We start from the raw sequence: 19,948 nt of genomic DNA, 5'->3' as shown, positions 1-19,948 counted from the left end.
CTGTTCCTTTTTTGTTCTCCCTGGCAGAGTTTTTACAGCCCCTGCTCTTTTTCTAGATTATGCTGCATCTTCACAGTTTCCCCTAAATGACTTTGAAGAATTATAGACAGTGCTGTCTACAATTATAATAATGGATATGGTGATCCATTTCCAAGAAAAAGTACTTCAAATAGGCTGAGGCCCACAAACTATGGAAGGACAGAATATACTAGGCCCGTGCTTTAATAGCTGGTGCATGCTTGTCGGGGCCCCCTTAGTTACCCTCGCCTGATTCAGAGTTTAGCCTAGAATGAAAGTTTACCAGCCAGCAAAATAGCTCACTTTATCTATTCTTATCAGCTTGCCTGACTACCTAGGTCATAAGTCAAATACTTGAAAAGCCCCCGAGCTGACTTTGATTTCAATGCATTATAGGCTGCAACAAAATGCAGTGAGACAATCCTGAAGAAAACACCTAAAAGCCTCATCCCAGCAACCAACAGATAACGTCTGGGAAGATTGTGACCACATCGTACTCAGCCTACAAGGAACTGGGGGAGAGACTTGTGCACTAGGGGTAAATTGCTTATTGTAACCATACAGGGTGTGCCTGCCTACCAGACACTCAATTTTGCAAGATGATCATTAAAAGTCTTGCTTCTGCTGTTTTCTGTGTCTCTGAGTCCATTATTTGGGCTTAGACGGGTAAGTTTGTTTCTCACAGTGCAGGTCTGGAGGTGGACTGAGATGGGGATAGAGGGACCCCTTGAAACTTCAGGGTGGTTGAATATGGGGAGCTTAGAGACGGCTGGTGTTTGGTGAGTAGTATGCCGTCAGATAAGTAAGAGCCAAGGAATCTCTTCCAAGTGGCTTTGCATGGGCAGAGTTCAAAGAATGACACCCACAGCTTTGAAAGGTTCTAGGGAAGACTTTATCCTGAGGTTTCGAGAGGTCTGAGAAGGTAGCAGCCACTTGGAACAGGTCCAGGAACATCTTACTCAGCTGTTGATGCATTTTTTTCTTTATGCTTTCTGCAACTTCTCATGCCCCACCCTTTCCAAGAGGCCACTGCTTCCGCCCGCCTCCCTAAATGTGGGTAAGTTCATAGCCTACATAAGTCCCTGTGTAAAGTCACTGACCCATTTCCACTGCTGCTGTCCCATCAGCTGCTCTGAAGCTCCATGGTACCCAGAATCTTTGGTAAGGCAACGCTAGCCCCAGGTTGAGCCAATGCCTACTGTTATCTCTAATGTGCCTCTGAACCTCATACTTAATTCTCTCTTCCCTATTTAATTCTTGGTTTCCCACCTCATAGTCACTCGTGTCCTCTCTGACTGCATTGCAGTCTCTGTCCCCATCTACAAATTCCAGAAGCTTAACCCTTCCCAGAGCCCTCCCTGCATTTCCTCACCTGCCAAGCCCAGTCCCCAGAACCTGCACACAGAGTCAGTCCCAAATTCCACTGTGAGTTGTTATAGCAACCAAAGAAACTCAGAGACAACATCTTGTGCTCCATGATCATGATCTGGTGATCCCAGAATCACTGTCATTCTCCTTCTGCTCTCGGCCGATCTTTATTTATTTATTTATTTATTTTATTTTTTTGTTTTGTTTTGTTTTGTTTTGAGATGGAGTCTCACTCTGTCGCCCAGGCTGGAGTGCAGTAGCCAGATCTCAGCTCACTGCAAGTTCCGCCTCCCGGGTTTACGCCATTCTCCTGCCTTAGCCTCCCGAGTTGCTGGGACTACAGGCGCCCACCACCTCGCCCGGCTAGTTTTTTTTTTTTTGTATTTTTAGTAGAGACGGGGTTTCACCGTGTTAGCTAGGATGGTCTTGATCTCCTGACCTCGTGATCCGCCCGCCTCAGCCTCCCAAAGTGCTGGGATTACAGGCTTGAGCCCCCACGCCCCGCCCGGATCTTTATTTTTGAACTCCTGGGCTCAGACTCAGAAGGGACTACTGGTGAGAATGGGTGTGGTGAGTGGAGGGAGAAGAGAGGAGGGAGGATTATAGCACTGTGGATAGAGTTGGGAGCTCCCAGAGGAGCCTGCCAGCTCATCAGCTCTGACTCTTCCAGATATTGAACTGTGGTTGTGCCAGTTGACACTCAGGAGTGGAGACCAGATCTGCAATCTCTTGGGACTGTGATGAGGGGATCATCCTGCCCTCGAACCAGACCCAGCTCTGTAGCCCAGGCACTGCTGCCTGGAGTTCCTGGGCTCTCAGCACCAGGAAATCATGAGGTTCAGTGTCCCAGGCATGAGGATTGACTACACCAGGAGTGTGCTCAAGTAAGGGCAGCCCAGGCGGTGGACTGTTTTGTTGTTTGTATTCCATCAAGATGAGCAATGCCTGCTGTGTTCGTTAACTTCTTTTTGGGCAACCATAGCTCTCTCTCTCTCTCTTTCCTCTCTTCTCTCTCTCTCTCTCTTTCTCTCTCTCTTTCTGTCTCTTTCTCTCTTTCTGTCCCTCTCTCTCTCCCCCTCTCTCCCTCTCCCCCTCCTCCCCGCTCCCTCTCTCCCTTTGTCTCCCATCGCCCTCTGCTCTCCTCGTGCCCTCTCCCCTCCCTGTCTTTTCCCTCCTCTCCTTTTTTCTCTTACTTTCTCTCTCAAGTTGAAGGAAGAGTAGCTCAATCATATTCCAGAATTGCTTTTTACCCCCTAGTCACCTGGCCCCACAGCCCCCGACCACCACATGCCCACTCAGCTGTTCCTTCCCTTCCCCTCTACCCTCACCCCTGGCAACCACCAGTCTGCTTTCTGTCTCTTTGGATTTACCTATCTGGGACATTTCTTATAAATGGAATCACACCATATGTGACCTTTTGTGTCACTTTTTTTGTTTTTTTTTACTTAATGTTTTCAAGGCATATCCCTGTTTTAGAATTTATTAGTACTTCATTCCTTTTTATAACAAAATAATATTCAGTTGTATCCACATATTAGCATTCATTTATCCATTCATCTGTTGATGGACACTTGGGCTGTTTCCACCATTTGGCTATTGTGAATAGTGCTGTTACGAACATACGTATACATGTATTTGCTTGAGAACCTGTTTTCAGTTATCTTGGGGTGTAGCCTTAGGAGTGGAATGGCTAGGCCACAGGTAATTCTGTTTAACTTTTGGAAGAATTGGCAAACTGTTTTCCACAGGCGTTGCATCAATTACACTCCCACCAGCAGCGTATGAGGGCTCACATTTCTCCGCAGATTCTCCAGCCTTTGTTATTTTCTATTTTTCTGTTTATTACAGTTATCTGGGTGACTGTGTATGATATCCTGTGTAGTTTTAATTTGCGTTTCCTTAGTAAATAACAACCCTGAGCGTCTTTTCCATGTCCTTATTGGCCATTTGTATTTCTTTTTGAGAAAAGGTTTATTCAGATTTTTCCATGTTTAAATTGGGTTATTTATTTTATTATTATTTAGTTGTAAGAGTTTTAAAAGATATTCTGGATACTCATCCCTTATCATATATATAATTTGCAAATACTTTCCTCATTATGTGGATTGTCTTCATTTCCTTGATGCTATTGCTTGTAGTGCATAGGTTTTTAATTTTTGATCGTCTATTCTTTCTTTTTGTCTCTTGTGCTTTTGGTGTAATATCTAAAAAAATGTTACCTAACTCGAGGTCATTAAGACTTACTTCTGGTCAGGCGCGGTGGCTCACGCCTGTAATCCCAGCACTTTGGGAGGCTGAGATGGGTGGATCACAAGGTCAGGAGATCGAGACCATCCTGGCTAACACGGTGACACCCCGTCTCTACTAAAAATACAAAAAATTAGCCAGGCGTGGTAGCGGGCGCCTGTAGTCCCAGCTACTCGGGAGGCTGAGGCAGGAGAATGGTGTGAACCCAGGAGGCGGAGCTTTCAGTGAGCTGAGATCGTGCCACTGCACTCCAGCCTGGGTGACAGAGCAAAGACTGTGTCTCAAAAAAAAAAAAAAAAAAAAGACTTACTTCTATGTTTTCTGCTAGGAATCTTTTTAAGAAGTTGATGAAGAATAATTGTGTATATTTATGGGGTAAAATATGATGATTTAATATGTGTTTGCCTTGTTAAATGATTAAATCAAGTTAATTACCATATCTACCACCACATATACTTCTTTGTCACTGGAACATTTAAAATATACTCTTCAGCAATTTTGAAATATACAACACATCATTTGTTTTTTTAAGAGGCAGGGTCTTACTCTGATGCCCAATCTGGAGTGCAGTGGTGTGATCACAGCTCACTGCACCCTCTACCTCTGAGGCTCGAATGATTCTCCCACCTCAGCTCCCACGTAGCTCAGACAACAGGCACGCACCACCACACCATGCTAATTTTGTTTTTCATGGAGACGATGTCTCACTGTGTTGTTCAGGCTGGTCTCCAACTTGTAGGCTTAAGCAACCCTCCTTCTTGGCCTCCCAAAGTGCTGGGATTGCAGGTATGAGGCATCACGTCCAGCCTACAATACACTATTATTAATTATAGTCACCGTGCTCTGCAGTAGATCTCTAAAACCTATCTTTCCTGTCTAACTGTAACTTTATATCCTTTGCATATCTCCCTGTTCCCATCTGCCCACACCCATCCTCGTAACTGCCATCCTCTCTACTTCTATGAGTTCAACTCTTCTAGATTCTACATACAAGTGAGATGGTGTGGTATTTGTCTTTCTGTGGCTTGCTTATTTTCCATTTCTGCTAAGAGCTGTATATGTTTTGCTCTTGTATTTAGGTCTATGATACATTTTGAGTTAATCCTTGTGTATGCTGTGAGGAAGAGATTCTCTTTCTGCCCACTCTTTTGTGTATGAATATACAGTTTTCCCAGCACCATTTGTTGAAAAATCATTTGTTCCCTTACTTCATCATCCTAGCACTTTCATTGAAATTTGATTTCAACAAATCTAAGGGTTTATTTTCTGACTGTTAGTTTGATTCATTGATCTCTATGCCTGTCCTATATGTCAGCTCCTACGCTGTCACTGTAGCTTTGTGGTAAGCTTTGAAATCATGAAGTATCAGTTCTACAATTTTGTTCTTTTTCAAGATCATTTTAGCTATTCTGGGTCCCTTACGTTTCAATATGAGTTTTAGGATCAACTGATTAATTTCTTCAAAGAAGGCTGGGTGCTGCGGCTCACGCCTGTAATCCCAGCACTTTTGGGAGGCCAAGGCAGGTGGATCGCTTGAGCTCAGGAGTTAGACACCAGCCTGGGCCATATGGTGAGACCCCGTCTCTACCAAAAAATACAAAAAATTAGCCAGGCGTGGTGGTGTGCATCTGTAGTCCCAGCTACTTGGAAGCCTGAGGTGAGAGGATCACTTAAGCCTGGGAGGTGGAGGTTGCAGTGAGTCATGATCGTGCCACTCACTGCACTCCAGCCTGGGTGACAGAGTGATACTTCATCTCACAAAAGTTCTTTGATATGGATTGCATTGATTCTATAGGTCAATTCGGGAGTTTTGGCATCTGAACAATATTAAGTCTTCCAGTTTGTGAACATGGATGTATTTCCATTTATTTATATATTCTTAATTCTTTTCAACAATGTTTTGTTATTTTAGTGCACAAATCTTGCACCTCTTCTGTTCAATTTATTCATAAGTATTTTATTCTCTTCGGTACTATTTTATGTGGAATTATTTTCTTAATTTCATATTTAGATGGTTTTTTACTAGTGTATACAATTACTTTTTATATGTTGATCTCTTGTATCTTACAACCCTGTTGAATTTTTCTATTAGTCTTTAGGTCTTAGTAGCTTCCTTAGGTTTTTTTTTTTTCTTTTTCTTTTTTGAGACAGAATCTCACTCTATCACGCAGGCTGGTATGCAGCGGCATGATCATAGCTCAATGCAGCTTTGAACTCCTGGGCTCAAGTGATCCTCCTGCCTCAGCTTCCTGAGCAGTTAGAATTACAGGCGTGTGCCACCATCCCTGGCTACTTTTTTATGCTTTTATTTTTATAAAGACGGTATCTCGCTATGTTGACCAAGCTGGTTTCAAACTTCTGACCTCAAGTGATCCTCCCCACTTGGTCTCCCAAAATGCTGGGATTACAGGAGTGAGCCACTGTGCCTGGTCCTTAGGATTTTTAACATACAAAATCATGTCATTTGCAAATAGAAAGCATTTTACTTTATCTTTCTCAGTCTAAATTCATTTTCTCTTCTTGCCTAACTTTCCTGGCTTGAACCGCCAGTGCTATGTTGAATAGAGTGGTAAGAGTGGATATACTTGTCTTGTCCCTGATATCAGGGGGAGAGTATTCAATCTTTCACAGTTAAGTATGATGTTAGCTATGAGTTTATTGTAGATGCTCTTTAACATGTTGAGGAAACTCTTCTATTCCTAGTTTGTTCTTTGTATTTTATCATGAAAGAGTGTAGATTTTGTCAAATGCTCTTCCAGTATCATTTGAGAGAATTATGTGTCTTCCCCCTATAGTCTAGTAATATGGTGTATTATATTAATTGATTTTCATATGTTGAACCAACTTTGCATCCCTGGGATAAATCCACTTGGTCATGGCATATCATTCTTTATATATGCTGCTGGATTTGGGTTGCTACATTTTGTTGAGGATTTTTGAACTTATATTCATAAAAGATGTTGGTCTGTAGTTTTTTTTCCTTGTGATGTCTTTGTCTGATTTTGGTATCAGGGTAATACAGGCCTCAGAACAGATTGGAAAGTTGTGCTTGTTTTTTTTGAAAAGTTTGTGAATGACTGGTATTAAGTCTTCTTTAACTGTTTTGTAAAATTCACCATGTAGGCCTGGATGGGCATTTCTCATGTGTGGATATCTCTGCATCCTTGCCAGCATCTGTTATTTCTTGTCTTTTTAATAAAAGCCATTTTAACTGAGATGAGGTATTTTATTGTGGTTTTGGTTTGCATTTCTCTAATGTGAGTAATGCTGAACATTTTTTCATATACTTTTTTTCATATACTTGAGTGTATGTCTTCTTTTTTTTTTTTTTTTTTTTTTTGAGACGGAGTCTTGCTCTGTCGCCCAGGCTGGAGTGCAGTGGCCGGATCTCAGCTCACTGCAAGCTCCGCCTCCCAGGTTCACGCTATTCTCCTGCCTCAGCCTCCGGAGTAGCTGGGACTACAGGCACCCACCACCTCGCCCGGCTAGTTTTTTTGTATTTTTTAGTAGAGACGGGGTTTCACCGTGTTAGCCAGGATGGTTTCGATCTCCTGACCTCGTGATCCGCCCGTCTCAGCCTCCCAAAGTGCTGGGATTACAGGCTTGAGCCACCGCGCCCGGCCTTGTATGTCTTCTTTTGAGAAATAGGTATTCAGATCTTTGGCCCATTTTAAAATCAGATTCTTTATTTTTCCCAGCAATACAATTATGTACATATTGTTTTATGCCATTACTTTTAAGACCAGTTAAGAGAATAAAGGATAAGAAATAAGCAATTATACTGTTTTCATAAGGAGTCACAAATTATATAATTGCTTATATAATTACATAATTCTGTTTTATTAGTGCTCTCCAGAGGGTGCAGCCTTGGGCATGAGTGCTGGATCGCTAACTACTCCAGATAATTATGGTTTTAGCTGGGTTCTTTTTTTTGGGGGTAGCTTTTGCCTGTTTCTTACAAATTATACATATATATGTATACATATATATGTATATGTGTATATATATATACACATATATATATTTCTTTTTTTTACTTTAAGTTCTGGGATACATGTGCTGAACGTGCAGGTTTGTTACATGTGCCATGGTGGTTTGCTGCACCTATCAACCCGTCATCTAGGTTTTAAGCCCCACATGCATTAGGTATTTGTCCTAATGTGCTCCCTCCCCTTTCCCCCTAGTCCCTGACAGGCCCCGGGGTGTGCTGTTCCCCTCCCTGTGTCCATGTGTTCTCACTGCTCCCACTTATGAATAAGAACATGTGGTTTGGTTTTCTGTTCCTGTGTTAGTTTGCTGAGGATGATGGTTTCCAGCTTCATCCATGTTCCTGCAAAGGACACGAACTCATTCTTTTTGACTATTCTTTCCCTGATGTTTCTGTTAAGCTTCTGGCTCATCTGCCTTTGTTGGTATCACTTGCATCTGTTAGACCCTCTAATTGTTAATTGATCGCTCTATTCTTTTTAATAGGCCTACAGCACAATGCATAAATCATTCTGTAGGCTGCTTAATGTCTAGCTTTTTTGCCAAGACCGAGTGTTGCCAGGGTTTGAGGCTGTCTCTGACCCCAGGAGGGCCCTTCTTAGTTATCTCTTTTTCTGATTTTCTCTGTTAAGCTTCTGCCTGGTTTTTTTGTTTCTTGTTACTACCATCACGGAATTACCACCCTCTTCTTGTTTTTTTAGCACCAAAATTTCCAATTTTTTTGGACAATGTCCTTAGGCATGTACTTCTCCACACTTTATTTCAAGAAAAGCCAGTTTTAGGGAGACTTGTGGAGCTCTCTGTTCTGATGGCCTCCCTCTCCCCCGGGCAGAACCGCTGAGCCACTGGACTGGAGCTGGTGTCAGGGACAGCAGCCAGCTTCTCCTGCGGCGATGTCTTTGCTGTAACAGCTGGAACACTGGGACGGGGTGGTAGCTGCCAGTCTTCTCGGTTTGCCCTTTCCTGTGTGGAACTTCTGCCCCCTGAGAGAACTCAGGCAGGATCAAAGAAGCCCGGTGTGCTTCACCTGCTAAACTTGGCGTGGAACTTCCATGCTAGAAGGAGGGGCTGGATGGGAGAAGGAGCTCCGGTCCTGTAAGCCACAATTTGTAACTTATGTAGAGCATCTGCAACATGGAGGCAGCAGGTTAAAAGATGCTGGTGCGGCCGGCGCGGTGGCTCACGCCTGTAATCCCAGCACTTTGGGAGGCCGAGGTGGGCGGATCACGAGGTCAGGAGATCGAGACCATCCTGGCTAACACGGTGAAACCCTGTCCCTACTAAAAATACAAAAAAATTAGCCGGGCGTGGTGGCGGGCGCCTGTAGTCCCAGCTACTCGGGAGGCTGAGGCAGGAGAATGGCGTGAACCCGGGAGGCGGAGCTTGCAGTGAGCCGAGATCGCGCCACTGCACTCCAGCCTGGGTGACAGAGCGAGACTCCGTCTCAAAAATAAATAAATAAATACATACATACATAAATAAATAAATGCTGGTGTGCTGCCCTTTCTGGACTGAAACTGTAACCCTAGGCTGGGAGCTGAGGAGAGGTGGAGTCCTATTTTCTTGTCCGTGACTACCCAGCATAGAGCTTCAATTACACAGAGCTGGCTGGGGATGCGGGGAATAGGGGTAATTTGTGGCTTAAATACCCTCAGACTCTTGCTGCTCTATACAGATTGAGTAGAATTTCTTGAATAAACATTTCTTCATTTGCTGTATGCCCTTAGGACAATTTCCTGAGACTTAACTAGTTGTTTTTATATAAAAAATTTTTTTTCACCGGTTAAATGGTGGTTTTGCTGGGAGGAAGGCGCCCATGCTCTTCACACTGGCTTCTGGAAGTCCTGCTTTATAGTTTGAAATATTTAGCGTTTAAGTCTATGACCCATTTCAAATTAATTTTCACATTTGGTGTGAAATAAGGGTTGAGATACACTCCCCACCACCATGTAGATATCCATTAAAAGGACTAGTCTTTGCCTGGTGAGTTGTAGTAGTACTATGTGTGGGTCTGTGTCTGAACTCTGTTTCATTCCATGGATCAATCTGTTTATCTTTTGCAATACCACACTCTAAATTATTATAGTTTTATAAAACTTCCTGATCTGTTAGTGTAAGTCCTATAACTTTGTTTAGTTTCTTCAATATTGTATTGGCTATCTTGTCATTTTCATTTTCTGGTAATTTAAAAAATATATATGTATAGAGTCAGGGTGTCACTGTGTTGCCCACGCTGGTCTTGAACTCCTGGGCTCAAGCAATCCTCCTGCCTCAGCCTCCCAAAGTGCTAGGATTACAGGTGTGAGCCACCGTACCCAACCATCACTTTCTGATAAATTTTAGAATCACTTTGTTAACTGATACAAAACATTGCTGTCATATTTATTGAGTTTGATTGAATTTATAGATCAATTTGGGGAACATTGACATCTTTGTTATATTGAGTCTTCCAAAGCATGAACATGGCATGTTTCCCATTTACTTAGGTGTTCTTTAGTATCTTTCAGCAGAGTTTTGCAGAGATTTCTCACCTTTCTTTAGATTTAATTCTAGGTATTTGTTATTTTTGATGTCATTGTAAATGGCAGTGGGGAACTGGCTTCTATCTAGAGCCATAAAACAAACCTCAACAAGTTCTAAAGTATTCGAGTTTAAAACAGAGTAAGTTGTCTGACCATAATTTGATCAAAATGATGACTACAGAAAGATCTCCAAGCACTTGGAAGCTAAGCAACACAACTCTAAATAACTTATGGTTTAATGATGAGTCTCAAAGATTTTTAAAAATATATATAACTTAATGAAATGAAAATACAATATATGAAAATTTGTGGAACATATATAAAGCAGTGCTAAGGGTGAAAGTTATTGTGCTAAATAGTTGTATTAGAAAACAGGAAAAATCAATAGTCTAAGCTCCCACTTCAAGAAGCTAGGAAAAAATAAAAGAGCAAAATAAACCCAAAGCAAGAAGAAGGAGGAAATAATAAAGAGGAGAGCAGGAGTTGATAAAATTGAAAACAGAAAAATAGCTTAGAAAATCCATGAAATAAAGAGTTAATTCTTTGAAAAGATCAATAATCTTTTGATAGTTTTAGCACAACTCTCAAAAAACAAAGAGAAGACACAAATTGTCAGTATCAGGAATGAGACAGGAGATATCACTATAGGTTTTGTAGACACTAAAAGAATAATAATGGAAAACTAGGAATAACTCTACACAATTGGACAACTTAGATGAAATGGACCTCCCATTTAAAAGCACAAATGGTCACAACACACCCAATATGGAATATATCATTTTAGTAGCCTTATAACTATTAAGGAAATCGAATTCAGAATTTAAAATATCTCCTAAAAAGGAAATCTCCTAGCCCAGATGGTTGCACTTGAGAATCTACCAAATGTTTAAAAAGAAATTAACACCAATTCTGCACAGTCTCATCCAGAAAATAGAATCGGAAGGAATATTTTTCAATTCATTTCATAAAATCAGAATTATTTTGCTACAAAAGTCGTAAAAAGACAGACAAACAAGAACAATGACAACAACAAAGCAATGAAACTATAGACCAGTATCCTTCATGCAAAAAATCCTTGACAAAATATTTGTAAATGAAATTCAGCAATATAAAAAAATACTTACACACCATGACCGTGTAGGGTTTATTCCAGAATATAAGCCTGGCAGAATGTTTCAAAAATCACTGTTAGTGTAATCCACCATATTAATATGCTAAAGAAGAAAAATGACATGATCACATCAATTGATGCTGAAAAAGCAACTGATAAAATTTAACAGCCATTCATGATTTTAAAAACTCCCAGAAAAACAGGAATAGGGGGAACTTCCTCAACTCAATAAAGTCCATCTACAAAAACCGTACAACTAATATAGAAAGTAATGGTGAAAAAGTGAATGCTTTCCACCTAAGACTGAGCAAAGGAGAGGAAGTCTGCTTTCACCATTCTTGTTCGGTGTATTGCTGGACATTCTAACCAGGGCAATAAGTCAAGGAAAAAAAGAATTAAAATTTGTACAGATTGGAAAGGAAGCAACAAAACTGCTCTTATTTGTAGGCCACACAATTGTCTATGTAAACAGTCCCAAGGAATCTAAAAATTTACTCCTATAACTAATAAGTGAGTTTAGCAAGGTTTCAGAATGCAAGATCAACATAGAAAAAATCAATCGTGTTTCTTTATACCAATAATGAACATGTGGACACTGAAATGAATGAGAAAAATAGCACCTGCAGTTGTTCAAAAATGAAAAGGTTAGGTGTCAATCTGGCAAAACATGTACAGGACTTATATGCTGAAAATTACAAAATGCTCCTGAAAGAAATAAAAATAAATGGAGAGACATGCCATTTTTGTGGATTGTAAAACTGAACCAGTAAAGATGTTAGTTCCACCCAAATTGATTGCAATTTGTTTTATTTCATTTTATTTTATTTTGAGACAAGAGTGTCGCTCTGTCACCCAGGCAGGAGTGCAGTGGCACGATCTTGGCTGACTGCAACCTCCGCTTCCCAGGTTCAAGTGATTCTCCTGCCTCAGGCTCCTGAGTAGCTGGGATTACAGGTGCGCACCACCATGCCTGGCTAATCTTTTTGTATTTTTAGTAGAGACGGGGTTTCACCCTGTTAGCCAGGACGGTCTTGATCTCCTGACCTCGTGATCCACCCACCTTGGCCTCCCAAAGTGCTGGGATTACAGGTGTGAGCCACCGCGCCCAGCCTGATTGCAATTCCTATCAAAATCCCAGCAAGATTTTGTTTTTCGGGGGGTGAGTGGGTATAGACAAGATTCTGTATTTATCTGGAAAGGCAGAGGAACTAGAATAGCAAAAACAGTTTTGACACTTGTACCTTTTCTTATTAATTTCATATACAGCTTTTCTTGAATAACCAAGCTGACAGGTGAGGCTCATCAAGAATATCCAGATTCTTGATCTTCTCAGGCTCTGTAAAGGAGGCCAATACCCTTCAACATGCATGGGAGGCTAAGAATGGAGCTTGGGAGAGAAGAGCCCTCCCTAAGGTTATGATGTGGTCAGGATAATGATGAGTCACGGCTCCCCCACAAGTTATGGCAGCGGGTGGGGGATGGAGTGTCAGATCAGTCGTCATCACTGAGGGCTGGTTTCTTTACTGCCCTCCTGCCAGATCTGCTACCTTCCTCATAGGCATCGGTTTACCTTGTGATTTTGTTTATCTGGACTGCACTCTTAGGTGCTGTATCACGTATCATCTGCCACTTACTATTATTACAATCTGCACTCTAGAACCACATGCCCTTTGGATCCTCACAACAACTCCATGAAAAAATCGCAGCTGTCACTCTTCTCTGGTTCTCTTTTGGAGTTTATGGTGCCTGTGCATCAAAACTATGGATATGACTCCAAATAGTTCTCCAGGGAGTAAACAACGTGGTTTGGGGGCATCATCTTTTGAAACTTCTAAGGATACAGTGCCTGGGAAATACAGCATTAGAAGGTGTTTAGTAGAAGGGGGATTAAAATAGATGGGAAGAGCCACCTTCTCTAATTGCATGCTAATTGGTAACGGCCGATGGTACTGAAGGCCATCAGCTTCCTCAAGCCACAACATGGAGTAGGACTCAGAGCTGCATTCACTGTCCGATATGGAGTAGCCCAGGAGAGGAAAAAGGTTACAGTATAAGGGGAATATTTTTCATTTGCAAATGCAGAAGACAAAAACGAACACCTTTCCTCTTATTTTGCTCACATAACCTCGTTGTCACCTGCCTGTACATGCTTTCAAAATAGAGTCAATCCTGGAATATTTGAACTCGGATCACTATGCTAGTCAGGTGATTGCATCCATAAAAAACTTTCATATTCCATCATTTTTTTCCATTTCCTTTATCTCTCAACCTTCACCCACAGTCATGGTGTCAGCAACTGCAAAACAAATGAGGAGAGCCCCAACTTTTAGACCTACTTTCCATCTCTACGGAAAATAGAAACTTACCTGGGTGTGGTGGCACATGTCTGTAGTCTCACCTACTCAGGAAGCTGAAGTGGGAGGATCGCTTGAGCCCTGGAGTTCGAGGCTGCAGTGAGTCAAGATGGCACCACTGCACTCCAGCCTGGGTGACAGAGTAAGACCCTGTCTCAAAAAACAAAAAGCAAACAAACAAACAAAAAGACCTACTCAAGCCCAATACTATTTCCAAAACAATCCTGCACCCCAGTTCTCCACTTGCCAATCTTACTCAGCTTCCTTCCTCCTTCCTTATCACCTGAATCTTAACCATGGTTAATCTTTAATAGCTGTTCCCTCCTTTTTCCAACTGGTAAACTTCACAATATTCTTAGAATCATAAACAAAGATATTCCAAGAGTTTTCCCTGCATTCTCTTTCCTAGCAGGGTCCACGCTTCTCTGGCCCCACTGTCTGAACTCTTAACTGTGTCAGGTGCTAGATCCTATGCAAAGATTGTTCCAAACCCAAGCCTTTAGAGCTAATCTGGAACTAAGCCTTCCCCACCCTGGCGTGCCCTCCCTGAGGTCAACCTAGTGGCCACACTTCCAACCCCATCCTTAACCTCCTTTCTTTCTCTCCCAGCTCCTGCTTATGTGTCAGTCTTTCTCCTCCTCTGCTGCCCAAGGGAAGTCATCGGTGAGTACAAGGATGGGCAAGAGTGAAGAGGAAGGAGGCTGCCTTTGGAAAGTGGGTGTGGGGGTTCACAGAGGGCTGCTGATTGGGGGATGTAGTGCCTGGTCATCCTTGGGCTCACACCACCAATGTCTGTCCAGCTCCCGCTGGCTCAGAGCCATGGCTGTGCCAGCTGGCACCCAGGTGTGGAGACAAGATCTACAACCCCTTGGAGCAGTGCTGTTACGATGACGCCATCCTGTCCCTGAGCCAGGCCCGCCAATGTGGTCCCAACTGCACCTTCTGGCCCTGCTTTGAGCTCTGCTGTCCTGAGTCCTTTGGCCTCACAAATAATTTTGTTGTGAAGCTGAAAGTTCAGGGTGTGAATTCCCAGTGCCACTCATCTCCCATCTCCAGTGACTGTCACAGGTAGGGACCTGGTCCCTGGCCAGGGGGTGGGGGGTAGGGAGGTGGAAATGAGGAGGGGAGTCTAGATGTCTTCGTTACTCCGTTTGAAGAGCCCTGGCCCTGTAGTCTAATCTCTAGCAGTTTCTCAGATATTTTCAGTTATCTCCTTGTCTGTTATTCGTAATTTCTTCGTTTCTTTTTCTCTGCAGCAAAAGATATTTTTCCCTGAGAAGACATGGAAAATCAACTTTCACTAAGGCATCTCAGAAACACAGGCTGGGGTAATATGTGTGACAGTAAAGAAGCCTGAGGAATTTACAAAATGGTACAACTCCAAGCCATTGTATGGCCCATGTGGGAGGCTGATGGGACATGGAGAATGACAGTAGATTATCAGGAAATAAATAAAGTGGTTTTTCCTGTGTATACACCTGTACCCAGTGTCGTCTCCTTTCTTTTTTTTGGATTTAAATAGGCAAGGAAGACTATTCAAGACTATTGCAATGGGGGAAAGAGATTGAACTCAGCTCTGCTGAAATGAAAGGCTGGAGAGTTTTTAAGTACGCTATTATTGTGTGAGAGTCTAAGTCTCTTTGAAGGTCTTTAAGAGTTTCCTCTGTTAATCTGAGTGCTTCTCTGTTAGGGGCAAACATATTTAGGACAGTTAGCTCTTCTTGTTGAATTGAACCCTTTACCATTATGTAATGCCCTTCTTTTTTAAATCTTTGTTGGCTTAATGTCTTTGTCTGAAATTAGGATTGCAACTCCTGCTTTTTTCTGATTTCCATTTGCTTGGTAGATTTTTCTCCATTCTTTTATTTTGAGGCTATGAGTGCCATTAAGTGTGAGATGGGCTTCTTGAAGACAGCATCCCATTGGGTCATGCTTTTTTATCCAGCTTGTTAGTCTGTGCCTTTTAAGTGGGGCATTTAGCCCGTTCACATTAAAGGTTAGTATTGATATGTGTGGATTTGATCTGTCATTGTGCTGTTAGCGGGTTATTATGTTGGCTTGTTTGTGTAGTTGCTTTATAGTGACACTGGTCTGTGTGTTTAAGTGTGTTTTTGTATTAGCTGGTTGTGGTCTTTCCTTTAATATTTAGTGCTCCTTTCAAAATCTCTTGTAAGGCAGATCTGGTGGTAATGAATTCCCTCAACATTTGCTTATCTGAAAGGGATCTTATTTCTCCTTCACTTAGGAAGCATAGTTTGGCTGGATATAAAATTCTTGGTTGAAGATTTTTTCTTTAAGCTAAGAAGTCTGCTGTTAGCCTGATCGGGTTCTTTTTGTAGGTGACCTGCCCTTTCTCTCTAGATGCCTTTAACATTCTTTCTTTCATTTCAACCTTGGAAAATCTGGTGATTATGTGTCTTGGGGATGATCTTCTTGTGTGAAATCTTGCAAGAGTTTTCTGTATTTCCTGAATTTGTCTGTTGGCTTTTCTAGCAAGGTTGAGAAAGTTTTCATGGACAATATCCTGAAATATGTTTTCCAAGTTGTTTGCTTCCTCCCTCTCCCTTTCAGAGATGCCAATGATTCATAAATTTAGCCTGTTTACATAATTCCATACTTCTTGGAGGTTTGTTCGTTTCTTTTTATTCTTTTTTGTTTATTTTCATCTGACTATCTTATTTCAAAGAACCAGTCTTCAAATTCTGAGATTCTTTCCTCAACTTGGTTTATTCTAATGTTAATACTTGTGATTGCATTGCAAAATTCTTGTATTGTGTTATTCAGCTGTGTCAGACCTGTTAGGTTCTTTTTTATACCAGCTATTTCGTCCTTTGGTTCCTGTATCACTTTATTGTGACTCTTTGTTTTCCTTGGACTGGATTTTGCCATCCTCCTGAATCTCAAAGATCTTTGTTTCTATCCATATTCTGAATTCTACTTCTGCCATTTCAGCTAGTTCAGCATGGTTAATAACTCTTGCAGAACTGGCGTGGTTGTTTGGAGGACATATGACCCTCTGGCCATTTGAGTTACTGGAGTTCTTGCATTGGTTCTTTCTCATCTCTGTGTGTGGGTGTTCCTTTGACTGCAGTGTACGTTAAGTACAGTCAATAGACTTCTTTTCTGGATGTTTTCACCAGGCTGAGGCTTTGTGTGGGGTCTTTATTTGAAGCTGACTTCTTGTCTCTGGTTTCAGAGGCAGGATATGTTAGTAAGGTATTATTTATGTTGAAGCTTTGGGGTGTGATCCAGCAGGTGGCACTTAGGCTTATTGGGCAGTTGTGTGGCTCCCCTATGTTTCCTCACAGTTACAGCTGTGTTCCCTCACAATGCTCTGAATGTGTGGGTTCCTCTCCCTCTTGAGTGCTGGCTGTAGATTATGACTTGGGACTCCAGGGCTGCCCATTGCAACTCTGGGATGATCTCAGTGTTCATGTTCCTTCCCCAAGTTGGAAGCAGCAGAGGAAGGGATCTTACTAGTGGTTGTGGCCAAGGTTTGTTTGCTTGTCTCCTGGGGACTCCATTCCAGAGAGATGAAGGTCAGAAATCACTCAGTGCAGTCAGCCCAAGATGGAGCATCTGGGCTCCACAGCATCTGGGTCCATGCCAGGGATTCCCTGCCTAGTGATGAGCGGTGGGAGAGGGGGTATGGGACCCGTGGGAAACACACTGATCTCCTCTCCTTGGGTTGACTGCAGCTAGTTGGAGGTGTGAATAAAGCACTTGGGGCCTTTGTTCCTTTGTTAGTCTGAGGGTGGCAAGGACAGTTCCACTGCAGATGCAGTGGCAGAGAGGCTTTCAGATGCCACGGGAGGCTCTGTTCATGGAGTTGCTGAGTTGCTACTGGCTTCATAGCTCTGGCAGGGGGTGGCTGGAGGCCTAGGCTTGGAGGATCTGCCTGATGAAGAGACATGGGAATGGGCACCAACGTAACTGTCTGTCCTCTTTCTGCAGGGCTGCTGTGGTATTCTGGGGGCCAGCTCCAGTCCTTAGTTGCCTCAGATATTCCAGTACCTGGAGGTATCACCAGTGAAGGTTGTGAAACAGCAAAGATGGCAGCGATCCCTCCCTAAAGCTTCATCCCAGGATGGTACAGGCCTGTTGCCAATGCAAAGGCACCTGTAGGAAGTGGCTGGAGACCCCAGTTGGGAGGTCCTGCCCGGTGAGGAGGAATGGAATCAGGGACCTGCTTAAAGAAACAGTCTGGCCATGTTTTAGTAGAGCAGCTATGCTGTGCTGGGGGTCCATGTCAGCCCCTAGTTGCCTCAGACACTCTGATGCCTGAAGGCTGGAACAGCTAAGTCATCTAAATGGCAAAGATAGTGGCCCATCCCTCCCTCTGGGAGCTCTGTCCCAGGGAGGTTACAAATCTCTGTCGGATGGAGAACAGACAGGGGTGACTGTAGGCCCTGGTTGGGACATTCCAACCAGTGAGGAGGAACGGGATCAGCGACCCATTTAAAGAAGTCTGGCCACCTTTTGGTGGAGCAGCTGTGCTGTGCTGTGCTGGGGGACGCTTTCTGCCCCCTGAGAGTCAGTCAGCTCAGACTCTCCAGTATCCAAAGGCTGAAACAGCTAAGTCACCTAAGCAAAGATGGCAGCCCACCCCTCCCTCTGGGGGTTCCATCCCGGGGAGAGTTCAAATCTCTGTCAGCTGGAGAACACCAGCAGGGGTGGCTGGAGGCCCAAGTTGATCACCTCCTTCCTGATGAGGATGGGAGAGGCACTCCGTACGTACCATTTTATCAATTTAGCCAGTGTCTTCTGCAGCACCCCCATTTCCTCAGAGTCAAGACCAATTTAAATTCAACTGGGAAGGAGAACAATAGGCCTTTACATCTTGTGTGAGGGATAGTGGCTGCTGGCCTGAGTAGATGGAGTGCTCCGGAGAAGGCACGTGTTTTCCATTACATTGATGATATTACTAACTTCTGAGGCTTTTTTTTTTTTTTTTTTTTTTTTTTCAGCTTACAAACTGCAGGCCCCACCTTGCTGTTTCACTTCGTGAACAGAGGATGGGTGATCAATGCAGACAAAGTTCAGGGTCCAGGCTTATCCATCAAATACTTGGGTGACATCTGGTCAGGAAAGACTAAAGTCGTTACATCTGTCATTACAGATATGGTGTAGGCCTACTCATGTCCTACCACACCAAAGCAGTTGCACACCTTCTTAGGCCATCTAGGGTATTGGTGTCTTTTTATTCCCCATGTGGCCCAACTCCTTAGGCCCTTGTACTGCTTGGTCAAGAAAGGGGCCCACTGGGACTGGTCCACAAAGGAGGATGATGCCTTTGAACAAGCTAAAGTCACAGTAAAATGAATACAAACCTTGGGCATTCTAGGGCAGGGACAGCCTTGTAAATTCGACATAGCCAGTTACCTCAAGAAGTCTGGATGCAGCCTGTGGCAAAGGCGAGGACACAGATATGTTCCTGTAGTATTCTGGTCCCACCTACGGAAGGATGCTGAAGTTATCTGTAGAATCATGGATCAACAATGCTACACTACATATCATGCCTTACAACAAGTAGAGGATGTTACAAAGGGGGTCCCAGTCTAGTCTGCAGCCAGCGCCGCATAGCAGGTTGGCTGAAGGACACCTTCCAGAAACCAAAGTCTGAGAATGCCCAGACACAGAGTGTGGTCAAATAGCATGCGTGCCTCCGCAGAGGAGCACATTAACTAGCACAGGGCTCCACTGGTGCGTGGCCCTGTCACCTACATGACAGTTAAAGGAGGGTCTTCACAGACACTGAGCTTCTGCAAATCACTTCCTCATACAAGAGGGACAGGGCCCAATTTCTGACCAGGCCTGGTACACAGGAGGCTTGTCACGAGGCAATGCCTGCACTTGGATAGCCGTGGCCATCCAGCCGTCCATGGATAGTATCTGGCTTAATACAGGCAAAGGACATAATAGCCAATGGGCTGAGCTGTGAACTGCCTGGATGGTCTCTTCCATGAGCCGGACCCAGTAGTCCTGTGCATCAATAGCTGGTCCATCTTTAAGGGACTTACCATGTGGCTACTACAGTGGGAAACACAGGATTGGATGGCAGCTGGCTGCCCCCTTTGGGGAGGCTGACATGTGGAAGGACATTCTCCATTGTGTCTGGGGCATGCATATAATGGTCTAGCACGTGGATGCCTGCACTGCACCTACACCACCTGGAAATCAGCAGGTGGACTAGCTAACCCACATTCATCTCCTAGAGGAAGTTCTGTTTCTAACTTCCAAAAAGGTGTTGGAAACAGAAGATGTGGCCCACTGGCTACCAAAAAAAAAAAAGGACATTGAGAACGAGGTACCCTTTGGGCCTAAGGATGAGCACTTGCTTA

At 43.3% G+C, this 19,948-nt stretch overlaps 1 protein-coding gene across 1 annotated transcript; it reads left to right on the top strand.

Moving 5' to 3' along the window:
* Positions 1-1,125: 1,125 nt before the first annotated feature.
* Positions 1,126-15,080, top strand: IGFL2 (IGF-like family member 2). Its single transcript, XM_011962964.1, has 4 exons — positions 1,126-1,179; positions 14,217-14,270; positions 14,408-14,675; positions 14,864-15,080. The coding sequence occupies exons 1-4, from the start codon at positions 1,161-1,163 to the stop codon at positions 14,937-14,939; spliced, it is 417 nt and encodes a 138-aa protein (XP_011818354.1). The 5' UTR covers positions 1,126-1,160; the 3' UTR covers positions 14,940-15,080.
* The last annotated feature ends 4,868 nt before the right edge of the window (positions 15,081-19,948 follow it).

This window comes from Colobus angolensis, unplaced genomic scaffold (assembly GCF_000951035.1).
Source record: "Colobus angolensis palliatus isolate OR3802 unplaced genomic scaffold, Cang.pa_1.0 Scaffold60, whole genome shotgun sequence".
Taxonomy (NCBI): domain Eukaryota; kingdom Metazoa; phylum Chordata; class Mammalia; order Primates; family Cercopithecidae; genus Colobus; species Colobus angolensis.
The sequence above is the reverse complement of the archived record's forward strand: the minus strand, read 5'-3'. Positions and strand labels throughout refer to the sequence as shown.